This window comes from Protopterus annectens, chromosome 2.part1, assembly GCF_019279795.1.
Source record: "Protopterus annectens isolate FY-2018-M chromosome 2.part1, PAN1.0, whole genome shotgun sequence".
Taxonomy (NCBI): Eukaryota; Metazoa; Chordata; order Ceratodontiformes; family Protopteridae; genus Protopterus; species Protopterus annectens.
Window position 1 is genome coordinate 1,435,309,080 of NC_056729.1, and position 26,700 is coordinate 1,435,335,779.

Genomic DNA, 26,700 nt, shown 5'->3' on the forward strand with positions numbered 1-26,700 from the left:
GTAATATTTTAACAGGATTATCATGATATTTTTTGAGAAGGATACCAAGAAAAAAAAATCATCAGACATAAAATATTCAAACAACTTGGATACAGACTTATACACAAAGGTGGCATTTGTCATTTTATAACATTATCTATTCAAACATAGGGACATAATCCAACTTGTGAAGAAGTAAAAATGCAGGTGGTAACATGATCCCTCAATGTACAAACTATTTATCAAAGATATATATCATATTATACAGGAAAATGTTAAGCTTTTTTTAAAAAAAATGTTTAATTATCACATATGACAGAGGCACTCTTTCATTTGTATAAATGAAAAACAAACCACATTAATACAATTTTAGTTGCAAACATTATGCATCACAGACCCCTTTGAGACAACTGTAGTTGAAAACATTATACATCACTTATAATATATTCAGTCATTACCAATTAAGTATTGCATAGCTCATTCAACTTCAGCCTTCTTTTAGATCTCGTTCCTCCCTCTGCATATAATGTTCCCACAATTCCCTATTTTTTTCTATGTAGTTTGCTCCTTCTCTTTTCTAAAGATCCCAATTCCAGTTCATTTATCTCTGCTACTATATTCAGTAATTCTAGTATTGTTGGTTTAGACTTTGATTTCTTTTTCTAGTAATTAATTTTTTGGCAGCCATCATAATTAGACTCAGCAAGACCTTAATATGTCTAGGCAATTCCAATTCTGTATTGTAACACAAAAAGATTGTTTCTTTAGTTACACCAGTTTGCTCACCTAGTGTCTCTGACAAAGCAGTCTGCAGGGAATCTTTAAAGTCTGCCAACTCATTACACTCCCAGAAAATATGCTTCCAGTTATTTCTTTCTTCCCCATCACACCTCCAACATTTGCTGTCTACCTGAGGAAAAAGTCTTTGGATAGATAGATAGATAGATAGATAGATAGATAGATAGATAGACAGACAGACAGATAGATCCACATTGTCTCTTTGTGAATGCTTATCCAGTCTCACTTCCCGATCCTTTCTAAGCTCCCCTGATTGATTCTTATAGTTGTCATGCAATATTTTATACGCTATACTAATTATTCTTTTTTTAACTGCAGCTTCTGTTCTAGAGTCTATTAAAAAGTCTATCAGTGCTGGTCTTTCATTTAGGACCCCCCTATTTCTTTCTCTTTGCCTATACTCTGATATCAATCCTTGATAGGGAAGGCAATCTCTAACCTGCAGTCCAGATAAATTCTTGGGTTTTCCCACTCTATTACCTTTCTCTTTCTAATTATTTGCTCCCAGTACCTTGGTTCCTTTGCCAGTTTTCTCCAATAAACTCCAGCTCCCTCTTGCCTATTGTCTGTATTCCTAATTGCAGTCACCCCCATTGTCAGAATCTTTTTTCTCCATTCCCATGCTAGCTTAGATCTTAAAATACTTTCTACTACTTTGTGAAATAATATTCTGTATGATTATTGGCATTCTCCTTAAGGGTCTGCATTAAAAATCCCAGTCCCTCCTTGTTTCTTGAGCTTCTTCCCTGTATTGTCATCATCCCTTTCCATTTTGAATTATAGTTTTCTGTTTGTGTTACGTATAAGAGCCTTAACTGTGTTGCTCTAAAATAAAATTAGGTAATCCTAGTCTACCTTGTTCTGTTGGAAGAATCAGCTTATCCCACTTGACTGTTGCCATCTTTCCCTCCCAGATAAAATCCTTCAGCTCTTTTTTAAGTGCTATCCACAACTTCTCCTCTGGTTGATAAAAAATATGCCTGACCTGTGTATAAAATGAAAGGGACTAAAAACATTTTAACTGCTTGTATCTTACTATCCATACCCATAGAACAAAGATTCCAGTTTCTCATTTTCTGTATAATCTTCTGTTTAGTCTCTGCCCCCATATCCTTAGCTGCCACAGCAGAGTCATTTTTAATCCATACTCCTAAATACTTAATTTTATCATGTCCCCATAAATATAGATACTGATGGACAAATTCATGTATGGATACACAGTTTACTGCTATTGCCTTTGTCTTAGCCTCATTAATTTAATTTTGTATCCCAAGAAGATATGAAACTGTCTTAAAATATTCCACAACACTGTAATGTCCCTTTTTGGTTTTGTCAGGTATAAAATAATATAATCTGCAAATACAGACAACTTTTCTTGACTACCATACAAATTATATCCTTGAATTTGAGAGTCCCTCATTTTCTTTTCCAGTGGTTCTAAATGTAATGCAAACAACAACGGGGAAAGAGGACACCCCTGCCTGGTTCCTGTACTCAAGTAGAAATTGTCAGAGAGGACCCCATCCACTTAAGTTTTCACCTCTGATCCCTCATATATACTCCAAATCAACCTTATAATTTTATCAGAGGCAACCATTTTCATTGCCCTTCTCGTGAATTCCAAGTTTACTCTGTCAAATGCTTTCTCTGCATCAAGATGCACCAACAACACTGGTATTTTCTTACATTCTGCTTCCCACTGGATCAGTGTTCTGTTAATGTTATCAAATGTTTGCCTTCCTCCAGAAAACCTCATTGATCCATATCTATCACATTTGCCATTATTTTAGCCATTATAGACATGAACACTTTATAATCATGGTTTAGTACTGAAATGGGCCTATATAAAGCTTGATCCGATGGATCCTTACCCTCTTTAGGTATTACAGCTACCACTGTTTTCTTCCAGGATTTTGACACTTCTCTTCCTCTTAAAATATTGTTAAACAAATCCTTCCTGATCTTTATCAGTTTTTTCCCTACAAGCTTCCAGACTTCCACAGGAATACTATCTATTCCTGGGGACTTTCCTGTAGATTGGTTATACGTCGCCATTTTTATCTCATCTCCTCCTATCCTAACTGTTAGTAATTGAGTCTCATCTGCCTCTAACCTTGGCATATTTAATTCTTCCATAAACATTTCCATTTACACCTTTTTCTCGACTTCCACACTTCTCTGCTTTATGCAGTCTTTCATTAAATTTCTGAAATATTTCTAGTACTTCTACAGGATCTCTTGTTATCTTCCTTGTTATAGGCTCTCTAAGCTTGGTGACAGCCCTTTCTACTTTCTGTTGGCTGAGTCATTGTGCTAAAAGTTTTTGTACTCTAGGGTTATTATCAAAAAACAGTTGCTTGACAGCAATCTTTCTAAGCTTGTGCATATTATCAAGGAAATCCCTTATTTTCTGCCTACCATTCTGCAGTTGCTCCTCTTCTTGTTCTGTGAGATTCCCCGTTTTGCAATATTTTAATATTTGTCAGTCCCTCTAAATAATTCTTGTTACTTCTTAACCACATCTCCCTTTCCTTTATTTCCACATTATTTTTAAACTCCACTTTAATTTTATTCCATCCCTAACTATATTTTTAGAAGAAATATCTATTTTCTCTAATAGCGCCTGAATAATTTCCAAAACCCATTCCTTAAATTTCTCTGTTTTCAATAGATAGGTGGGAAAGCAGCAGTGTCTCATTTTTATTTCATTACCATAGTTATTATTGGTGCATGATCTGAAATATGTGTTTCAAGACATTCAATAAAGTGCACATGTTCCTGTGAAATATAAACTCTATCTAGCCTAGCCCAGTTTTTGTATCTTGGAGAATAATATGTAAATTCACTCTGAACTCATAATACTGAATTCACATCTTCCATGTCAAATATTTTCATAAATTTCTTCAAAAATCTACCCTCCTTTCTTATATTTTCCCTTTTGAGTCCCTCAGACACATCTTCACTATTGCAAGCCAAATTGCAGTACCCACCTATAAGTAATATTTCTTGCTGAAAGCTGATTATTTCTCCCCGAATTTTCTTAGGCTCCATTATAGCAGCTTTAGGTGGAATATAAATACATGTCAGTGTAATCCGCCTACCTTGCCAGTAGCCGCTCAGTACTACAAATCTACCATTATGTTTTTTTTTTCCTCTTCTATCACTATTGCAGCTCCTCTTGCAATTATAAGTGCTCCTGTTTTCCTTTCCCCAGGTATTCTGCTGAATAATCATCCTGAAAACATTTCTTTATCAAATTCACGTGTTCAGTTCCTTCCAGGTGTGTCTGCTATAGCATAATTATTTTCACACTACATTTTTTAATACAGTGCATTACTCTATTCTTTTTTGTATTTATCAGATTTAAAGACATTACAGAAAACATAATTTTCTTATATAGTTATTGTTCTCACCTTTTATGTATGACTGCTTTTTTGTTAAATGTCTAGTTCCAACTTTTACAGTGCATACATTGTTTGGAAGCTTGTTCTTTTATACAGTTGTTTCTTGTCATATCCATTTGAGCCTATGTCACATCTTACAAAACACAAAAATCCTGGCAGAGTGGCAAACCCAACTAGTCCAAGTGCAGTGACCTGGTAGCCAAAAAATGAAAGTAGAGCGAAGATAATCCAAGTTAAGATCTTTATTCACATCAAATGGACAAAACGATGTAGCAAGCGCTTTCGCTCAGCTTAATGCTGAGCTTCCTCAAGTTAATTTTAAAGAAGCCAAATGGCCACATTAAATAGTCATTTCTAAATCACTAAATTGCTTAATTAGTTAAGCATTGCAATTCAATATAACAACTGAATGATACAATTAAAGGAGAATGCAATTAAAAAACATCTCCAAGCCAAGGGTGTCGCTGGAAAGTAGTATGTTAAAAACTTGAATTGAATAAAACAGTGCCACAACCAAAAACAGGGTTAAATAAAGGAATGTCACTACAATAAAAATAGGATTACATTAAAGAACATTGAAAATGTTTAAGAATGTTACACTAAGAGAATTTGTTAGATAGTTTAAGAAAATATAAATATAAATATATTCTTGTATTATTAAAAAGTAATTACAATAATAAATATCTAAAAAACAGTTAAACATTTATATATTTACAATGTACAATACTACTTTCCAGCAACACCCTTGGCTTGGAGATGTTTTTTAATTGCATTCTCCTTTAATTGTATCATTCAGTTGTTATACTGAATTGCAATGCTTAACTAATTAAGCAATTTAGTGATGTAGAAATGACTAATGTGGCCATTTGGCTTCTTTAAAATTAACTTGAGGAAGCTCAGCATTAAGCTGAGCAAAAGCGCTTGTTATATCGTTTTGTCCATTTGATATGAATAAAGATCTTAACTTGGATTATCTTCGCTCTACTTTCATTTTCTGGCTACCAGGTCACTGCACTTGGACTAGTTGGGTTTGCTACAATGCCTGGATTTTTGTGTTTCTCTGTCACTCTTCGGATTTTTACATCTTACAAAACGTTTTGTTTTATTGAAAGCCCTCAAACAAAAAACAAACACCCCCAATACCCCCACTACAATCTATTAACTTAATAATAACTCAAAAACTATGTACATCTTCAAAATTTGAAGTTTTACCTTCCTAATAAGAACAAACACTCTGCTGTCTCCCACTTTTAGTACCTTGTCCTTCTGCCACAGTTTCGTCAGAATCAACTCCTTCTGCTGATAAGACTGCATCTTTACTATTAAAAGTCTAGGTTGTTTTCTAGTAACCAGATTTGGAGCATACACATCATGTGCCATTTCAATTAACAATTCCTGTTGTGGAATATCAGTCCAGTTGCTTATTTATGCTTTCATAAAATTAATACAGTCTGTTCCCAGCTTCTCTGGTACAGCAGAAAATCTCAGGTTTTCTATAAGTGCTCTGTGCTCTAATTCTGTTATTTTTTGAAACATCTCTTCTTGTGCAGTGTCATATTCAGTCAGCCTTTTCTTCATTTCATGGGATCATAGGATCATAAGAGATTACTAGGCTATTGGCCCTGAGGCCCTTATAAGCCTAGCCAAGAGTTTAGCCCAAGTTTGGACAAGTCAGCACCCAAAGCCCCTGTCCAGCAGGGACACAGGTGGCATCCCAGGGATGTATTTTCAGTTTCCCATCTAGTTATCCAGGTTGCACTTAAAAAGGGATAATGAGGCATTCTGTTTGATGTGGAGAGGGAGTCATCCTCTGAGTTTTGCAGTTCTGTCACCTTATCTGAATATCTGTTCAAACTTCCATTTTTCCAGCTTTTTATTGTTTGTGTTGATATACTCCATCAGTGTTTCATTTATTTTAACCAGGTCTGTGTGCAGCTGTTTTATGCTTTCCTCTAGATTACTGGAAGTCATTTCTAGAACTTGCACTGCATCTTGGTGAACAGCTGCAGTATTTCTCCCAGTCTGTGTTTTTTCCTCACCTTTTGTAGCTGATTTTCTTCTAGGTCCTTTATATTTCATTTTTCCTGGCATCCAGGCAGTGGACTTACTAGCCAGTTACTAAAATTTACCCAGCAATCTAGGTCCACTGGCTTTATCTGCTAAGTATCTGTTTTCAGAATGGGAGAGACAGAATTAAGCAGTTACTCATGTTCAGCCATCTTGGATGTCCAGCAAAAGATTAATCTTGACAGAATATGGAATAATGTTTTCCTCATTAATATTCAGTCTGTGAATTTTTCCTGTAATTATTTGAAAGCTTATATTATGCATAAGCTTATATCTATTTAATCGTTCAAGACAACAGATATCAGAAAAAAATATCTCATGCAGTGCAAGCCAGTGTGTTGTGATATAAAATTTCATTAATGAAGTTAAGTCAATTAGATTGAACAAATTATCTTCATAGGATGCTTTAATAACATAATATAACACAGCTTGTTGTCAAGATAAATTAGAATTTATAATATTGCAAGGAAGGATTTTCTGAAATAACTGATGATGTGGGTGTGGTATATTAAAGATTTACCCATGGTTGGTTTGGTTTAATCACTTGGGTGAAGCCCGAGTGATTAAACAAAGGCAACTATGGGTAAATCTTCAATATACCACACCATGGAGTTAGTTATTTTTATTATACAATGACATTAAGAAAAAAATTACTTACTTTTCTTAAATAATGTCTTTGTATAATGGTGCCATGGTGTTCTTCCACATTCTTTCCTGTTTCTGCTCTTTGATGATGTCCTGCACATGCGTATGGCACTTGCGTTCCCAGGCTTATGTAGTACATCACTGGTTTAGCAAGCATGCAGTGGAGAAATGGCAATCTACATTACTATTTTTTAAAGAAAAAAAAGTGTAACCTCCCAACAGTTTAGAGGTATGAGAGAGACAGGAAAACACAAGGAAAATCAAGTATGTTTTAGTTTGTAGAACATACCTGATTTTTCTTGTATTTTCTGTGGTCTCGTACATACCTCTCAATCTTTTATTTCGAAAAATGTGAATATGTGTGCATTGTCTGAAGAAAGCAATGTCTGAAACTGAAATGCCTGATTACTTAGTGACTTTGTTCCTCAGTGATTTGTTGGAAAAAAATAATTTTACGAGGAACAAAGTCACTAAATAATGACACGCATTTCAGTTTCAGAGTTTCTTTCTTTCAGACTAATGCATATCTACCACATTATGATAGGGAAAAAAAGTCTGGCTGCTCAATGATACTTTAATGGCCAGAATTTTATCATTGGGCAATTCTCGATTTACAAAGGGCATGCTGGTTTGGCTGACCAATCAGCATGCTCCTTTTGAAATGTTAATGGCCAGTCATTGTATAACTAGACGACAATGCAAAAATACATGTAATATCTCTATTAGATTATTTACATATGGAAAAATAGTGACCGATTAGGGAAAACAGAAGTTTTTTTTTTGTTTGGAAAGAGTCAAATAAGCTTTACAATAAACAATGCCTTCCTTATAGACATGTTTTAAAAGGCAAGAAAGATAAAGCTTTTTTATCCACAAGTCAGCTTATATGTCAATGTTACTGAGATTTGAATCTAAGTCATTCTAACAAGAGTACACGTTTTTGTCACAGATTAAACTAAGAATTTGTATGTGGTAGCAATAGGTTCTACAGATAATAAAAGAAAAACTTGTAGCTTGTTTTAATTAGAAAATTTTGAAGGTGTTAAGGGATTTTAAGAAGTATTTTTAAGCATAAATTGCCAGATAATGTTGATATTGTATATACAACCATTAGGTTGTTGTTGTTGTGTCTTTCGGCTTTTCCCCGTTAGGGGTCACCACAGCGGAACTCCGGTCCGCTAATGATTGGCAGTTGATTTTTACGTGCTGAGCTGCCAGCCCTAATACACAACCTTCAACGAAGGTATGCCCATTCACGCATGTCTCCACAGTAGACACTCTAGCTGAGAATCGAATGGGACAAAGTCTTGCTGTGAGGCAACAACGCTACCGCAGCACCACCACCGCGGATATATACAACCATTAGGTAAATTATTTAATTAACACATTTCAGATGCAGAAAAAAATTCTGAGCAAAGAAATCAGCTTAGTAACAGGATACAGATGAGGAAGCTCCTAGGAACCAGCCAACTTCCCAGAGCTTAAAGTATCCTTGTAGGTGCTCCAACTACCTTTTAAATTAAGTTCTACATATGCTCTTTGCAGTTGTAGGGCATGGGAAGCCACCCAAAGCTCTGAGATGCTGGCTGGTTCAGGGAGTAAGACCCAAATACCTTTGTGTACTGCAACGGTGATCCATTAGAACATCTACCATTATGGTACATTTATTTACACAACTAAACCTTGCTGTGCACAGATCTGTCAATTCAGGATTGCATTACTGTGTCTGTTCAGGACCCATCAGTGAACCACAATAGAGATAATCCTCAAAATAATAGATCTCTGTTGTCACTGTCTACACAGGGAACACAGGGCTAGAATCTAATAGTTATCACTAATGGTCTAAAAGGCCATTTGTCTATTAGGATCATTGGTGAATCATCTGAAACAGATGTAACTCACCATAGCAAGTAAGCAAAATATATATGATCTTAACAAGCATGAATACAGAGTCATAAAAGAAATGCAAGGAATCAGTACCACAAAAATTTAAGTTTCTATTACAAGTGTGCACATACGCACACAGACACACATCTTCACAAAACACACACACAAACCAAACATATACACAAATACACACAGTCGTACACATTAAAACATACATCACACAAACACACACACACACACACACACACACACACAGTAACTACTTGAAATCATGAAATTTACATCAGGAAAGAGGTACTTAATACTGTACAACTATGGCAGAATGTGATTTTGTAGCACTAAATCAAGAGCAATTAATCTAAAGCTAGCATTTCAGATGACTGAATGCAGTCAATTTAGTATTGAGCATTGTGTAAATGTTAAACAGTGGGTATCACATACTTATTTAAAAATGTAGCAGTGATGTATAACATCACAAAGCTAGAGATCTGAGTTTAAATCATAAAAGTTTCTAAATGCACAGCTCGGCAACCATAAGTTGCGACCAGCCCACTTACTCGGTATAAAATGATGAATGGTAAAATTAATACATTAATGAATTAGTCAGTAAAATTTAAGGTGCTGTCATCTTTCATAAAAGGAGAGTATGCAAACAACATCTGGCATAGTTTGAAAACAGATGGTAAACAACCTAGGTGCCAATGTCAGTGAGTACTTTTGTCATGAAGAGAATTGCTGATAGATTTAACTGGCTTAATTGTGTCATTTGCAAACCAAGTAAATGAGCTGATCAATGAACCTTTGTCAGAAATGACACAGCAGCCATAAGAGCATGATAAATACAATATATATGTATATATTTATATATATATATATATATATATATATATATATATATATGTGTGTGTGTGTGTTTTTTAATTTCGAAAGTCCACAATCCCGAAGTTCAACATATCGAACTTAAAACCTCAAGACTGTGGAATCTAGAAATTAAAAAAAAGAAAAGAAAAAGAAGACATAAAAAAACAGGCTTTTGCAGGGGGGAAAGCCCACCTGCATCCCCTACACCCGCTGCAACTTAAATTTACTAAGTCCAAGATCACACTACAGTGAAGAGAATGGTAATATTCACGATGTTCTTCGTGTTTCACTGTTGCAGTCATCACATTTAGGTTATCTGCCTGCAGGTAGCCCTCAGCCGGCCTGAATACCAGAGTCTTCACATTTCTGCATCGGATACTGTCGCTTCTTCCATGACGTCAGGTCGTCAGGGGTATAATACATGCAGCTGTCGCCATTACATCAGTATTTCTTGCCGTGCAGTGCCTGAAGCAGAAGCAGTTTGCAAGGGCCATTCGGCCGACTCCTGAAATTTTCATTTTTGAGTTTCAGACCTGAAGTCTTCAGAAAAGATAAGTACCCCATTAGGGATTCTTTTTTCATGCTCTAACCGATGTCAGAAAAAATTAACAATTGTCTTGCCTGTGGAAAGCAAATACCTCATAGAGATTTTCATTATTTCTACGTCACCTATTTAGACCCAGACCACGACGTCCCTCACTGTCAGTTTTGTGCCTTGTTCAACACCCAGGCTATTTTTGTAGCTAAGTACTTTCGTTCTCAATCTCCGTACTCCGAAATGGCTTTGTTAAGCCATCCGACTACCAATCTTCTGAAAAAATGTAAAGATAAAGAGAGAGACAGACCGCATAGGTCCAAACCTGCCGACGACACTTCTGTTAAACTAGTCGCCAGTCTGCCAGTACTCAGTGAGGCGCTTTTGCAGCCCCTGATACCCGCTACTACAGATTTGCAGGCCTCTACTGAGACCCATTCAGAGTCCGGTATGCCGCAAGATGCTTCTTCAACTATGGAACCTGTGGATGTCTCTACCTTGGATGGGTCTGGAGCCGCTGTGCAGGCACCAGCTTCTGAGGGTGTATTCAGGCTTTCATATTAAACCGACAGCATTGTTTCCAATTAGAAGTACCAAATTCCTCAGGCCTAAAACTCGCATTACGCCTAGAAAACCGATGACCAAGCCAATGACTCAGGCCCATATGACTCAAAAACAAATGCTTAGAATCGCTGACGTCCTTATTACCTTAATTAGGGGAAGTCAGCCTTCCCCCTCTAAGAGACCTAGAACCAATTTTCTTTCTGATTCTTCTGATCAGGAATCTGATATCTCTGCTCCTTCTGAGCACCAGGATTTGCCCTTATCTACTTATGAGGATTCTGATGCAGAGGATTCCATTCCCTCTGCTTCTCCTCCAGAAGATTTTTCTTTTGGTGAAACTTTGCATACCCTTAGGGAGCATTTCCACTGGGAAAGCCAGGACTACTCTGAGTTCAAAAAGAGACTTAGGGAATTCTTACTCCTGCCTCAACACAGGCCTCTAGCTATCCCGCATGTTCTGGCTATTGTAGATGATGTTTTCTTGGAATCTAACCTTACCCCAGACACTTTAGCTCCAGCCCCCAAATAAACTGACAGGTACTATAGAGTACCTGACTCTCACAAGTTCCTCTTTAAGAATCCTACTGCGGATCCAGAGAACATTTCCCAAGGACCCAAAGACATTAAGACTACTGCTGCCAAAAACCAACCCCTTCTGATAGAGATTCTAGAGCCTTAGACAGATGGGGTAAGAAGGTTTACGCTTCAGCTACTTTGGCCATTAGGGCTCTAAATTGCCAGTTTCATATGTTAAAGTATCAGCAGCATATTATGGGACTACTTAAACAGAAAATGATGTTGATTCCTGACCGTGCTGAACACAAGGACTTGCAAGATTTAATGCATTTTGCTGAACAAGTTGGTAAACATACTTTGCAATGTGGTTTTGATGCTTTAGAAGCATCTTGCAGGGCTGCTGTCACTGAGCCTGTACTTAGAAGGCATGCTTGACTTAAGGAACAAAACCTGCCAGATCATGTTAAAGCTAAATTACTGAATGCACCCTTAAACAAAGACCGCCTTTTTGGCAACAAAGCAGAGGAAGTCCTCAAAAAGATGGAGGAAAAAGCTAAATCTATACAGACTGTTAAAGATTTTCTACAAGTACAGCCTCCCAGATTCAGTAGGCATTGGCCTTCAAAGAACTGTTCCTTTCCAGTCCCTTCCAGGCCTTCTCAGTCCAAACCCAGGAACAGCAGATCACCAAGACTTCAATCTCAGGCTACGCACAGATCTAAGCAGTGGGGGGCTCCCACTTCCAAAGCAGGGAGTAATAACCACCCCCCCCTATGGAAAAGTGGCACAATGACTTAACCTTAACATGTCCAAGCCCTGCTCAACTACTTGCTCCCTTAGGAGGAAGGCTCGCCCTGCATGCAAAAAAACTGGGAACTCATTACCATGGACAAGTGGGTTCTGAACATAGTTTCCCAAGGATACAGACTCCACTTCCACACACTACTAACCCCAAATGGTTAGCCAGACCTCCCCCAAATCAATTTGGTGGAGCCCCAACAACAGGTTCTCTCCCTTCTCAGTATCAGGGCTATTCAACCTGTCCCAACAGATCTAAGGGAACAAGGTTTTTATTCAAGACTGTTTCTGGTACACAGAAAAGAAAACTCCTGGTGTCCTATCCTGGATCTCTCTATTCTCAACACATTCCTGGTGGTTCCAAAATTCAAACTGCTAACTCTTCAACAGCTTCTTCCTATGCTAACCAAGGATGCCTGTCTGGCAACCCTAGACTTAAAAGAAGCTTACCTGCACATCGCAATAAGAGAATCCTGCAGAGAATACCTACGTTTCAGGGCAGGCTCCATGCACTTTCAGTTCTCTGCACTTCCCTTTGGCTTATCTACTGCACCCAGGGTGTTCACAAAGTGTCCAGCTCCAGCCATTGCATTTTGCAGGCAGAAAATATTCAAATTTACCCATACCTGGACGATTGTCTGATTCAGGCAGAAAGCCAGGACTTGATATTACAACACCTGGCATTTGTAAAGAAACTTCTATCCTCAGTGGGGTACACCATCAACGAAAAGACATCTCACCTAGTACCCTGCCAGCAGATTGTATTCCTGGGAGCAAGCTTGAGCACAACCTCCCAGATGGCATTCCTCACTCCAGAGAAACAAGCTTATTTGAAATCCTACTTCAAACTATTGGCCACAAAATCCCAACTATCTGCAAGGAAAATACTGCAAGCCCTGGGGTTCATGGCCTCTTGCATTCTGCCAATTCCAAATGCAAGACTGCATATGAGGAAACTCCAATGGTATCTAAAATGTTTATGGTGCCAACATTCTCAGGACCTGGAAACAATGACTCCTATAATTCCTTGTATAAGGACAGTTCCTTTGATGGGCAGAGGCCTGCTACTACAACAAGGGACTCCCTTTCACTCTACCGCCTGCTGCCTAAACCCTAACAACAGACGCATCAGACTATGCATAGGGGGCTCACATGGCAGGGCAGTGCATTCAGGGCAAATGGAACCTGAGACGGATGCACCTGCATATCAACCAAAAAGAAATGTTAGCTGTACAGAATGCTCTGACAGCCTTCAAAGACCCAGGACAACTATTGGTAAAGACAGACAACACCACAGTTATGTGGTACATAAACAAGCAGGGGGGAACACACTCCTATCCTCTCTGCAAACTAGCCATGGCTCTGTGGAGCACAGCCTTAAGCTACCAAGTGCACCCACAAGCTCAATTCCCGCCAGGCAAACTAAATTCACTGGCAGACGACTTAAGCAGACATTTCATGGACCCACACGAATGGAAACTAGTACCCAAAATATTCAACCTCATGAGGAACAAATGGGGGACCCCAGAGGTAGACCTGTTTGCCTCCCCTCAGAACTACCAATTAAACAAATTCTGCACCAGAACTCCCCACAATCAAGCTTGGAAAGTGGATTCCTTGTCCTTTACCTAGGAAAGCCTCTCGGTTTATGCCTTTCCCCCCTCTGCCTCTCCTCTCCAAGGTTCTACTAAAGATCAGACAGGACAAGCAAAGAACAATACTGATTGCACCAGACTGGTCACACCAGCACTGGTACCGCCTCTTGCTCAGTCTGACACTGCTACAACCATGGCACCTGCCTCAGACCCCTTCCCTGCTGTCCCAGCAGGTGGGCCAGATTCTGCACCCTCAACTTCAAACCCTGAACCTTGCAGCCTGGCTAATTCCATGAGCTCTCTTCTAGAATCAGTCAGTAAGCAGGTGCGGGATGTCATTCTGGAGGCAAGGAGACCTAGTACTGGAAAATCATATGCTGAAAAGTGGAAAAGATACTGCTCTGGAGTCAGGTTCAGGGGATGGCCACAACAGTGCCCAGCCTACCTCATATTCTAGAGTACTTAACAGAAATGCTCCACAAGGGCCTATCCTTCTCGTCTATTAATATTCATGCCTCTGCCATTTCAGCACATTATAATACTGAGCCACCCCTCTTCTCTCACCCCTTGCTAAAACAATTCCTTAGAGGGACCCCCAGGAGAGTTCCCACTCCAGCCTGGGACCTTAACTTTGCATTGGAAAAGCTCACTCCCCCCCCCCCCCCTTTGAGCCAGCTGCTACAACAGAGTTAAAATTCCTCTCATGGAAAACAGCTTTACTTCTAACCATCACTTCAGCAAGAAGAGTGTCGGAATTGCAGGCCCTCACGGCAGTGGAACCCTTCATTATCTTCCATATGGACAGGGTTTCCCTCAGGACTAATCCTTCTTTTTTGCCCAAGGTGGTGTCTAGTGTGGGCCTAAACCAGTCCATTTATTTGCCTCCTTTTTTCCCTAATCCACAAAACAAAGGGGAACAGATACTGCACTCTCTGGACATGCACAGACAACTTAGATTATATTTGGACAGGACTAAGCCTCTCAAAAAATCTGGCCAGCTGCTAGTTGGCTTTGCTGCAGGGGCAGAGGGGAAGGCCATTTCAAAGCAAACCATTTCCAAATGGATAACCCATTGCATTCATTTCTGCTACAAGCACCATGGAAAACCTACCCCACAGGGGATAAGATCACATTCCACCAGGGCTGCATCTACCTGTACGGCATTTCTCAGAGGAGTCCCTACCAGGGACATCCTGGAAGCTGCTACCTGGAGCTCTTTACATACCTTCACCAAGCATTACCACCTGCCTATCTTTTCTAAATCCAGAGCTGGATTTGCCACAGCAGTCTTGCAGCACTTAATAGCTGGCCCTAATGCTCTTTAACTACTTCCTCCCTTCCTTAGCTTTGGGAGTCAACCCAAATGTGATGACTGCAACAGTGAAACATGAAGAATATAGTACAGTTGTGTACACTTACCATAAATGTAGATGTTCGAATGTGTTCACTGTTGCAGTCCTGGTTACCCTCCATCCAACCCCCTGACTTCTCTTGGCTCTACCTTTCCTTCTTGTTTGGTATATAGATATATTTTTTCATGTGTATTTGCCTTTTGATAGGGGTGTACCATACCATATAATTGCTTCCTATTGTGGCGGCACTTGACATCTGGAGCAAGAAAAACTGATGTAATGGCGTCGACTGCATGTTTTATACCCCTGACGACCTGATGTCATGGAAGAAGCGACAACATCCGACGCAGAAATGCGAAGACTCTGGTATTCAGGCCGGCTGAGGGCTACCTGCAGGCAGATAACCCAAATGTAATGACTGCAAACAGTGAATACACTCGAACATCTACATTTATGGTAAGTGTACACAGCTGTACTTTCTGCACTGAAAAACAATCTCCATTACCGTTCTCTTCACTGTAGAGTGATCTTGGACTTAGTATATTTAAGTTGTAGGGGGTGCAAAAACATGTTTTTTTTTTTTTTTTAATTTCAAGATTCCACAGTCTCGAGGTTATGACTTCAGTATGTTGAACTTTGGGACTGTGGACTTTTGAAATTAAAAAAGTGGACCCATATGTATATATATAACTATATATATGTATATATATATATATATATATATATATATATATATATATATATATATCTATATATATATATATATATATATATATATATATATATATATATATATATATATATAAAACTTCCCCGCTTCATCAGACAAAAAACAAGTATTTTAGAACAGTTTAAAAAGCCAAGGAATACATCATGTGATGCCCAATTAAAATAAGCAACCAATACAATTCTTCTTTAGGCAACATACAGAATATTTCTGTTAAAGGCAGAGCTTCATTTCATAGACGTTACAGAAAGAAACTCGTCTCCTATAAATTTTTGCACCAAGTCAAAATATCTGTTAAAGTTGTTCAGAATTTATCAACTTAGTGTGTTTTAATTCATCTAAAAATAAGATCATTAACCTATCTTTTCCAGACCAAAAATTGATAATTGCAAATAATAAGTTTTTTGAACCATAGACCTCAACAATAATGCAGTCCTTTGAATCAGTCTGATGAAGCGGGGAAGTTTTCTCCGCGAAAGCGCTTACTTTTGGAATAAAACGATTTTATCTTCATGAACCAAATGGTGTATGCTGTCTTTCGAGCTGCCTAATATTAGTTTTGGATACATTTTGCATTTGCTTCCATTGCTTTTTGCATAAACCTAGTTGTGTATGCTCAGTTGAACTTATTGACATTCAAGATATTTGCTCAGCTCTCAATTCCGTGTTTGGAAAGTTTCATCAATATGTATATATATATATATATATATATCTTTTTGCCTGAGCCTGCTGAACTTTGCAGTGTTTTTTTATATTTTACTTTTGGCATTGTACAACTGCACAGTTCATTACCTGACTGCAGTTTTATTTTCTGTACACTGAGTACTATGTTTTCTGTTGTTTTCTTTGATGTAGCACTAGTTATTTGACTTCTGTGTGCTCATGGATGGTCCCGCAAAAGGAGACCCATATATTTTGTTGCTGTAGCTAATTGCCAAAAATGGGGGAAAAGTGTGTGTTGCTTATGTATGCTAAGTTTTTTTGTTTTTATTGCAAAGGGTGCAAGAAGCAGGGAGTATCATGTTGTACTCATAATGGCATTTTTAATTTATGACCAACAAGACAGGGATCCACACAAGAATAACCAAGAACCAAAACAATGTCCAGCTTGAGGTAATAAAGATTCTTCAGACAAACAAGACATCTTGTGATGACCACCCCTCTTAAATAGGGTGTCAATTATTGTTAAAACCAAGTGCACAATATTACCCCATTTTTATTACCTAACTCTTTAAAATGAAGACCTTTGTCAGCTAATATAGTTATGTTAATAATAATAGATATTAAATAATGTTTATATTCAGTTTCATTAAATTTAAAAAAAAAAAAAAATTAAAACTGAATTTAAAATTGTTATATTCAACTAATGGTCTAAAAGCTTCTTTATTAAGAACAAATGACATGAAAACTCTAAATATGATATCCACAATAGACAATTTATTTAGAAATTGTTTTACTGTTTACAAACACACTATATTTTTTAATGTCAGAAGCTTCAAAATACAAGTGAGTGATGTTGCTTCATTCATTATTGAGGTAATAAAGAGTCAAGGTACAAAAGTAGTGCCACAAAACCCTAAAATTTATTAAGTTGAGAGCTTTTATCCACTTGATAAATTATGGACCCGTTCAAAACTAAAATGATGATGTAGCCCATTCATTTAAATGCACATTAATTACACAAACCATTCCATTCCATTTTAAATGGCAGCAGGAAATGAAACTCTTTAAATCATATATAAGTAATTGTATAAATTAATTTAAATGAAAGTGCATATCAATAATTCTTATCTATAAAAAAAGAATCAAAAAAACATTAAGAAACAGTAAAAGGACAATCACAAAACACAATTCTTCCATAAAAATGTGTCACTAGTAGTTGACATCAATGTCACTAGTAGTTGACATCAGTTCCATTATCCTCCTTTCTGAGACTTGAAGGTGATAAAAAAAAAAAAACATCATTTTGTTACAAATTAAAAATTAAAATCATACTCCGAGACCTTGGCTGTCCTTATTTTTAAAACAGGGGTAATACACAAAAATGTCATTACTACCTGGTGAATTGTGCAATTAAGACAAAACTGACATAGCAACTCCTTGAATTCCAGGCGAGTTTCCCAAGCACCCGCTCTCGGATTTTGGTAATACCTTTTCTAGTATACCAAACAGAACCTTTTAAAATTCTTACAAATAAGATTGTACTAATGGTGTGCTGCACTCATGCATTAGAGCTGAACCCAAAAGTGGGCTTTACCTTGTAATCCTGTGCTCAGTCACATACTTCATAGTGTTATCCAGCATTGACATATGATATCCTCTTTCCAAAAGCATAGACTTAAGTATACCATTTTCTTGTTCAAAGGTGTAGTTGTCTGAAATCATACATGACAAGCACATACAGTGACCCTTCACTAGACTCATCTTATTTGTGTACAGGTGGTTACTGTGAAAATGTAAATAGGAATTACTGAAGGTGGGCTTTCTAAACATATTAGAATCAAAACCCCCTTCAACTTTGTTTATCTTTACCACTAATGGCACGTTTTTACAGAAGAAAAAAAATTGCAGTCGTCATTTTATTGTTTCTTAATGGTTGCTTGAATTTTTTTTATAGGTAGAAATTATTGACTTATATTTTTGTATAAATGTATTTATACAATTATTTGCATACAATCTAATGTTTTAGGTGCTGCTATAGCTCTAAATGGAATGGTTTATGTAATTAGGGTGGACTTAAATGGATGGGTTATATCATTATTTTAATTATGAAGAAGTCCATGGTTTATTAAGTGGATGAAAGTGCTCAGTTTAATAAATTTTAGTGTTTTGTGACACTCATTTTTCACCTTGGCTCTTTATTACGTCAAGCTGCAAGTTGTTTTGATCTTGGTTACTCTTAACTTGTGAGCACACAGAAATAGTGTTTAATTTATGTGAAGAAAGAACGAGTCTTTGCAGACATATTTCAAAGTGGCAAGGAAATATAAAACATCTGCTGCCTGCGCCTTGAGATAACTGTGCAACACAACACTCACACTGCTTTATTCCCAGCCCAGACTTAGCATAATCAGCTGCTTGTCACTAGTCACAAGGTGGCAGTGGCACCCTAAAATCACTCTCCCCCCCTCTTTATCTGTCTCCTTCTCTCTTTCTCTCTCATTTTCTTTCTTTTTTCATACACTGATAGACACACCTACACACAAAATGAATATCTTTTTCTATGAATCTTCATCTTCAGTTTGCACTGTAACAACATGTGGTATGCGTTCTGCAAATTCATTGTTGATCCAACAAAACTCTGTAAATGATTTGCTTTCTGAATCCATTAATGACAACACAATAATTCTTTATATTACTATAAGGTCATTTTTTCTTGTTTCTTTTAGGAGAGCTTCACCAGATGGACAGAGTTTTAAAGGGGTTTTGCAAGAAATGCCAGGAAACGGAAGACAGAAAAGATCAGATTCTTTAACTAAAGATGTGGTTGAGGATGATGAAGATGACTATGAGCATGTAAGAACAGCTGTCATAACGTGCATGTTTCATATATTATGATGAGTGTTTCCAAGCTATGTCTAGACAAATCAGTGTAAAAGCAAAACTGAAGTTTGGGGAAAAAAATTGGAAATCATGTTCTTCTTTGCGCAGGCGTAAGCTGTATAGATACTAGTAGTCAATTTATTTATTGTACCTAATGTTATCTACAATTTTTGCTTAATTGCTGCTATTCAAAGATGAAATCTATAATCTAATTTTAAATGAAAATTACTGTTGTCTTGGTTAAGGATAAATTTGTGGACATTGTTGTACTGATTCAGGAATGTACCCCAAAACTTGTCTTTCTATGACTGAGCGTTTTTCTGTTTTCAAGGGTTCTGATTACATTTAAATAAGTCACTTCCCTAAGGCTTTCCTGGGATATCTAATACAAAGTATACAGTATTACTAATTCTGAGTAGTACAGGACAGCAAAAGTCAGAATCAAAATAAGAGAAAGAGTTTTACATATACTGAAAGGATTTAAATGATGTGACAAAAAATGGACTTAAAGTAATTCAGTATCTGCAGTAGGAATCAGTGTAGTTTTATATTTATAAACATCATTGTCTACTGTCCAAAGCAAGGGGGCGAGATAATCTATTACAAATGACAGTAAATATGCTAAAATGATATAATACTAAGTGAAATATATATGTCTATAAAAAGTTCTTATTGCGTGTATTATTTTTATATTTTGCAAAGCAGAATAAAATATTAGATGAAGTATTACTTTTTTAGGCATGGTTTAGAAGATTACAGAACACATAAGGCACAACATGTAGTAAATTCCTTGCATAGTGGGATTAAAACGCAAATGGAAAATAATGAGATAAATATAATTTTTATTAATATTCTTCTGGAAAGTATAATTGTAACAATAAATTGCATATTACACTGGCCACTTATTAGTGCAAGAATAAAAATCAAACTAAAGTATTTGATGGGAGGGTGGCCTAATTGTTAAGGTGTTTGCCTTACAAACACAAGGTGCAGGGTTTGAATCTCACAAGGGATAATTGGCTAAGCTTAAAATGGCTCGCAAGGGCAGTTAGCTTAGTACTAACCTATGAATGTTGTTGTGTCTTTCGGCTTATCCCAGTTAGGGATCGCCACAGTGGAATTCCGGTCCGCTAAATGTTTTGGTAGTGGATTTTTACGTGCCGAGTTACCAGCCCTGATGTACAACCTTCAACGAAGGCATGCCCATTCACGCATACCTCCACACAGAAGACGCTCTAGCTGAGAATTGAACGCGACAACGTCTTGCTGTGAGGCGACAATGCTACCGCAGCACCACTACCGCGGATTTTGATGTTGCATAATATATTCAGTGACTTAAGAACAACAGAATATAAAATGTGTCTCAAACAGCACAATAACTTTAGTAAGGGTAGTGATTGGAGGAAAGGGATTGGAGAATTTAAATACAGAACATTTCCATGAGAGGGAGAAGAGAGAGATAAGGATATGATGTGGCTGAAATTTATTGGGTGAAGTAGAACTAAGAAGGGTGCAAAATATGTTTACAGAGGTATACAGAGGTATAAATTATAGTTATACTGAAAATGTAAACGGAAATTAGGATTACTGACAGCAGATTGTTTATTTAAATCTAAATGTACTTACATTTTAATGTTTCAGCTATAGTTAAGTGAGGGGAGGGAGTTGCCTCAATTTTAAGATAATCAGTGTATACTGCTTTGAACTGCAGCCCAATAAAGCAGTAACTGTCACATCAACATCTCCAAATGCGTAGTCCTAATTCAGTCAAGTATGGCTACAAATCACACCTCTTTACTGATTTTGCAAAACATCCCTGGTTTTGACTCATATTTTTGCCATGCCCCATCAAGTGATTTTTTTTTTATTTTTCTAGTAAATCACTGAGAATTACACTTAGTCAGTAATGCTGGATGTTAGAGTTTCATATGTCTCATTCTTGGAGATTCAGAAATGCTTACCACAGGTAAGCAGTCTTAATATGACCATTTTCCTATTTGAAATAAACTTCTACGATACTTAGACTGCCTGACCTCTGAGGTTTCTCACCAGCAGAAGCCTTGGCATGGAGGGCAGTCTTGCTGGTCAAGCTACATGCTAATGCTAACTAGTCATGCACTCATCCCGGAAATGCCATTGGCTCCTGATTTACACTGTTGAACAATTCAGAGAATAGCTCAGCTGCATAATTTTCCACTGTTGGAGGAAAAAAATGAATGCTATCAAAATACAGCATTAAACCATTCATTCCTATGGAAGCAGCTGCTGTGCAGATATGTTCAATGAAGATATGCGGAGATGGGGATGCTAGTGTGGGACAAGGGTATATGTCTGTAGGGGCATAAATGAAGCCAGATAAGTGTGTCTGTGTGTGTGTGTGTGTGTGTGTGTGTGTGTGTGTGTGTGTGTGTGTGTGTGTGTGTGTGTGTGTGTGTGTGTGTGTGTGTGTGTGTGTGTGTGTGTGTGTGTGTGTGTGTGTGTGTGTGTGTGTGTGTGTGTGTGTGTGTGTGTGTGTGTGTGTGTGTGTGTGTGTGTGTGTGTGTGTGTGTGCGCATGCATGCAAGTGCATGCACGTGCATGGGTGTGTGAGTCAGAGCAGGAGGGTTGACTTTTCCAATGAGATGCATAAGCCACCAGGAAAAACGTTACCACCATCAGGTCTAATAACGTTAGTGTTAAATGAAGGTGATTTATAGACATGTTAATGAGCCAATAATTAGGTCTTTCTAATAGAAACCACAGCCATCTCTGAACTGCATTTTCTCATGGATTGTGTAAGTTGACCTACCTGCTGCCAGTAATTTATGTGAACAGTGAGAATATTTTTGATTCCCAGGGATTATTCAGAAAATGCATGTTGATGGAAAACCTGTTTACTATTAACCTGTTTAAGTGAATAAGAGTATTATTTAATATTTGCCCTGATTTGGGGCCTTTGTCTCCCCTTTCATTTTTGGGCTTGTCAGGAATTCTTGAGCAAAAAGATGAGAGGGCACAAATACCAGTCTACATTTGGAATATGATTGATACTACACTGCCTTTCTAATCTACCTGTAACATATGGTATATACAGTTTCCTAAAATTAGAAGAACAAACTACGTGAATTGCAGTTTGTAATACAGATTGAAAACTTAATGCACTTAATTTATCTTATAATTTTCTTTCTAGCCACAGCTACCAGAAACTGTGTTTGTGAATAAAACAGGATCATATGAAGTAGAAAGGTAAGCCAAATTCATGTTAATTACAAAAGTATTCTGATAGCTACAGAAAAAAGCTAATGGTAAAACATCATGGTTATTCTAAGTAGTGCAATTTGGAAGTATAGCGTGTATGAGCTAAACAATTTTAAGGCCTGCAAAATAAACTTATATTCTTTAATGGACTGATGCAATACTGCTTTTGGTGAGGCATGATGTAAACACATCTTGGTAAAACTACACAAAAGAAGATATGTCATACACTGCTATGAGTATCTTCCTATTATCTGCTGAAGTTCGTTACATGTTGAAACTGTTCTCGCTTATGCAGCATATCCAATGAATCTATTTAATGTGTTTACACAACTGATTTTAATAACATTTTATATATATATATATATATATATATATATATATATATATATATAGTGTCACCTGACAAATTATTTGATGGTGCAGATGAATCAGAAGCATTTAATTGGCAGCACAAACGTTCAGCATTGCATTACACCACGGCAAAATTTATCCTGCAGGGTATCTAGCAAGACACAGAAAGAAGCTATCAAGGACGGAAACATTTGCTACCAGTAAACTTTTGTAGTATGCTGCAGGGAATACAATACTCCAAATGTGATTACCTTGAGATATGTCAGGATATTACCTTGGCTTGGTTAGTCAAACAGAACATATATAGTGACTATTTTTGTCGACCATGAATTTGCTTTTGCTACATTAAATGAAAGCCTTTTAGTATGCAAGAATCTGAAATAAGTATAGTGTCATTATTAACATAATTATTGTTTAAAAAATAGTGTACAGAAATATAACAAAATTGCATTCTATGGGGTCTAATTACAAATCAATTTGGGGAAGTTCCATTTTCACTGTTAACATTATTTCAAAATGATGTCACACTAATTCAGTATTTTTGAATTTTATAAAAAGTTTGGGTATGTTTGTGTAAGGAAAAGGCAGTTAGCATATTGTATAAAAGTAGTCCTGTAAAGCTAGCTAAAAATTATCAAGATGAATAACATGGGAAGTAGATTGTTAGTCACTTCGACCAAGCAGAAGATATATTAAAAAAAAAAAGTTTAATCCAGTGCTGACCTTGCTGACCTTTGTTGGGGCTTGTTTTTGAAAAAAATATATACGGGTATGGTGCTAGTTTCTACAGAAGCAGTGTTGCGGCTGCATTACAAGATGTCCACTTCTAAAATGAAAAGTCAAACTGCTTCTGTTATGAAGTCCCCCACTGTTTATATATGCAGCAGGAAAAAATGGTGACCATCGGGTCTGATATAAACAGCTGCTACTTATGTCAGTTTTACTGAAAATGATATCACTGATGTCAGAAATGCGTCTAAGGTGAGAAATTATTCACTCTGAAGCAAATTCTCACTGCAGGAACTTGGGACTCCTCCTCTCAGGGAGGTAGGACCTAGAGTTTTTTAGCAGACCTAACACTTCATTAAAATTAAAGAGGATATAAAGAGCATCTCACAGGTATTGATTTTGATCCTATGTTTTTGAAAGGTCAAGGAGTTAGGTTAAATGAAAAATTACTTTTCAGTCCAGCTGCTGCAAAGTTCACAGTTGGGGGGGGGGAGCAGTAGAAAGGTAGCAGGGCCTATATGCTATGCTATGCAAAAGGATAGCTCCAGGTAGTGGAACTGCGGTAAAAATTTGGTGTTCTTGAAAATTAAAGAATTACTTAAAATCTGAGAAAAATAGCATTAATAATATGTAGACTACACAACCAGGTTGCATATCATAAATGCATCAGAGGTACATCCAAAATATAATGGAATCAAATGTATAACTGTTACAGTCAGACAGGCTTGTTATGCTAAAAGAAAATATCTTTTAATGAGCATTTATTTTTTAGTCTGGGAATGCATCAGAATTCTTGTCAATAATCAGTATGAGGATTTTAATGTTTTGATATATTTTGCAATGCTGGTTTATGTCTCCAGAATATAGGACTGCTTTCTAACTGTGTCTTCTTTCTCACTGTCAGCATCTTCAAAGAAAATTTTCCTAAAGGCATACCTGATGGATTATATTGCATTAGGAAGTCAGGAAGCAAATCTGGGCAGGTAAGCAAATGGAACAAGTAATGTCTATACTGACCAAAGATATAAAATCAAACTTTGGTTTGCAGAATCAGTAAGACCAAATCAGTGTGAAGAGTAATGTAAATAACTCCTACTCTTATCACAGTCCGCCTGTGTCACTCCTGACATGATAAACATACAGGTATATTTTGGGACATATTTCTGCTTGTGTCTACAGGCAGAGTTCATTGCAGCTGTTTTGCACTATTTCACTAATACCTACCAGAGTATCATGCATATCTTCATTGAAAGATCTATACATTGCTAGAGGGCCAATGTAATGTTACCTTACAATAGCTGTGGTTCCAAAACTCTTCACATTTCATTTCATCTCATTTATTTCACTTTCCAAAAACAAGTAATTCCTATAAGAAAATCAAGAAATGTTCCTTTATGAAGTATTTTTCACTCCCTTCTCCTATGATGTCTATAAATGAATGACTAATCTTCAAATCATTGTAATGCCCATACTGAATAATTCTTTGTATAACTTGTTAGTATGAGTATTATATGTTAAGAAGTGCAATTGGATCAGGTGCTTGTAAATATGGAATCTATTATTTTCTTTATAAATAAATAAATAACTCCCACACGCTAAAGGTGATCTGTCACAGAAACAGTCAATATTGGCAGAAAAAAGACAGAAAATCAACCCAAGGATGGCCAATCAACGAAATCCACAAGTGTTCCAATTATCCAATTAAAATGTAGTCCTTTAATACGAATAAAACTTTGACTTGAAAATAAAATGAAAAATAAAAAAGCTCAAAACTGTCCCTTGAAGATATTCGATAAGCGCTTTCGACTGTTGTCTTCCTCAGATCGTGGATTTCATTGATTGGCCATGCTTGGGTGGATTTTCTGTCTTTTTTCTGCCAATTATTTCTTTATGGTCCCATGCATACCTCTCAACTGTACAGATGTTCGCAGAATAAATTTGTGCCTCATATTTTTGGTCAGTTTTTCATAAAATTGTGGTTTTCTGGCAAATTAGTGGCATATCATTAAAGACTGAAGTTACAAAATAATGACATATATTTGAGTTTCAGACTTCACACCCTTCAGAAAATTCATGCTAATGTAAAACCTGTTATTCTATCAACTTTCTAAGTTTGTAAGAGCAATATTTAAAAATTGTCCCTATTTTTGGGCCTTTGTCCCACTTTTATTTATGGCTTTGTCCAGATTTCTTGCTCTGACAGGTTGAGAGGGATGGTTCCATGGATTCTATTTATTATAGCGGCATATCTCATGAAAGTACTGCTGTATTCATGAAGACCATATATTTAAAGTTGTGTACCACCTTTGTGTCACATACAGAGTTCTGTTATTTACTCTCACAGACATAAATTTACTTATCTATTTATTTATTTGCTCAAACAGCTAGGTAAGTTGGCTGATCAAGTGACTTTTCAGCTGCGACCCAAGCCAAGAGGCATGACAAAACAAGCAAACACAAAATATACAAATATGAAACTATGAATGCATATTAGGAAATGCAAACCTAAGAAAGTAATCAAAATATTGTAAGTGGATAGTGATAAAATATACTGAATAACTGCAAATTTTAATTAATTATAGGAATTATTTAAAATGTATACATAGTTGAGAAAATGTAACAATGAGGTAAATGGATTGAGATTCAGAAGAGATTAAATAAAGCAAAAGTAAACAAACTCTAAGGTGATTTACTGAAGCAGCATTGAATTTCATCAATACAGTGTGCTTTCTGTGATTAATTTAAAGAAGAGTTGATGGGAGAGTTACAAGTTTTGCCTTACTTTTCAACATGGCAGGAACCAGTATTAAAGAAGCAAGATACGGTGTTAGATGACAGTAACCAATTTTTGAATGAGCTTTATTTGTATTTATATAATGATGTGGCAGATAGGAAAGAAGTGACTTTTTTGGTCACACTTGACGTCACATCATTATTTACAGTTATACCCAATCAAGAAGGGATAGCTATGGTTAAGAAATGTCTTATGTGAGAAAGTGCATATTCTCTTGAACATATAGATTTTGTATGTTTCCTATTAGAGTTAATTTTGGAAAACATATTTTTTGTTTGACAACCAGTATTACACGCAGACCACTGGCGTAGCTATGGG

At 36.8% G+C, this 26,700-nt stretch overlaps 1 protein-coding gene across 4 annotated transcripts in view; it reads left to right on the forward strand.

Annotated features, from left to right (window-relative positions):
- Positions 1–26,700, forward strand: part of SH3BP2 (SH3 domain binding protein 2) — a 128,029-nt gene that overhangs the window by 90,975 nt on the left and 10,354 nt on the right. For all 4 annotated transcript variants that reach the window (XM_044062901.1, XM_044062902.1, XM_044062903.1 and 1 more), the window contains exons 9-11: positions 19,118–19,244; positions 22,441–22,496; positions 24,493–24,571. In XM_044062901.1, the coding sequence (XP_043918836.1) occupies positions 19,118–19,244; positions 22,441–22,496; positions 24,493–24,571 (262 nt within the window). The remainder of the gene's footprint in view (positions 1–19,117; positions 19,245–22,440; positions 22,497–24,492; positions 24,572–26,700) is intronic.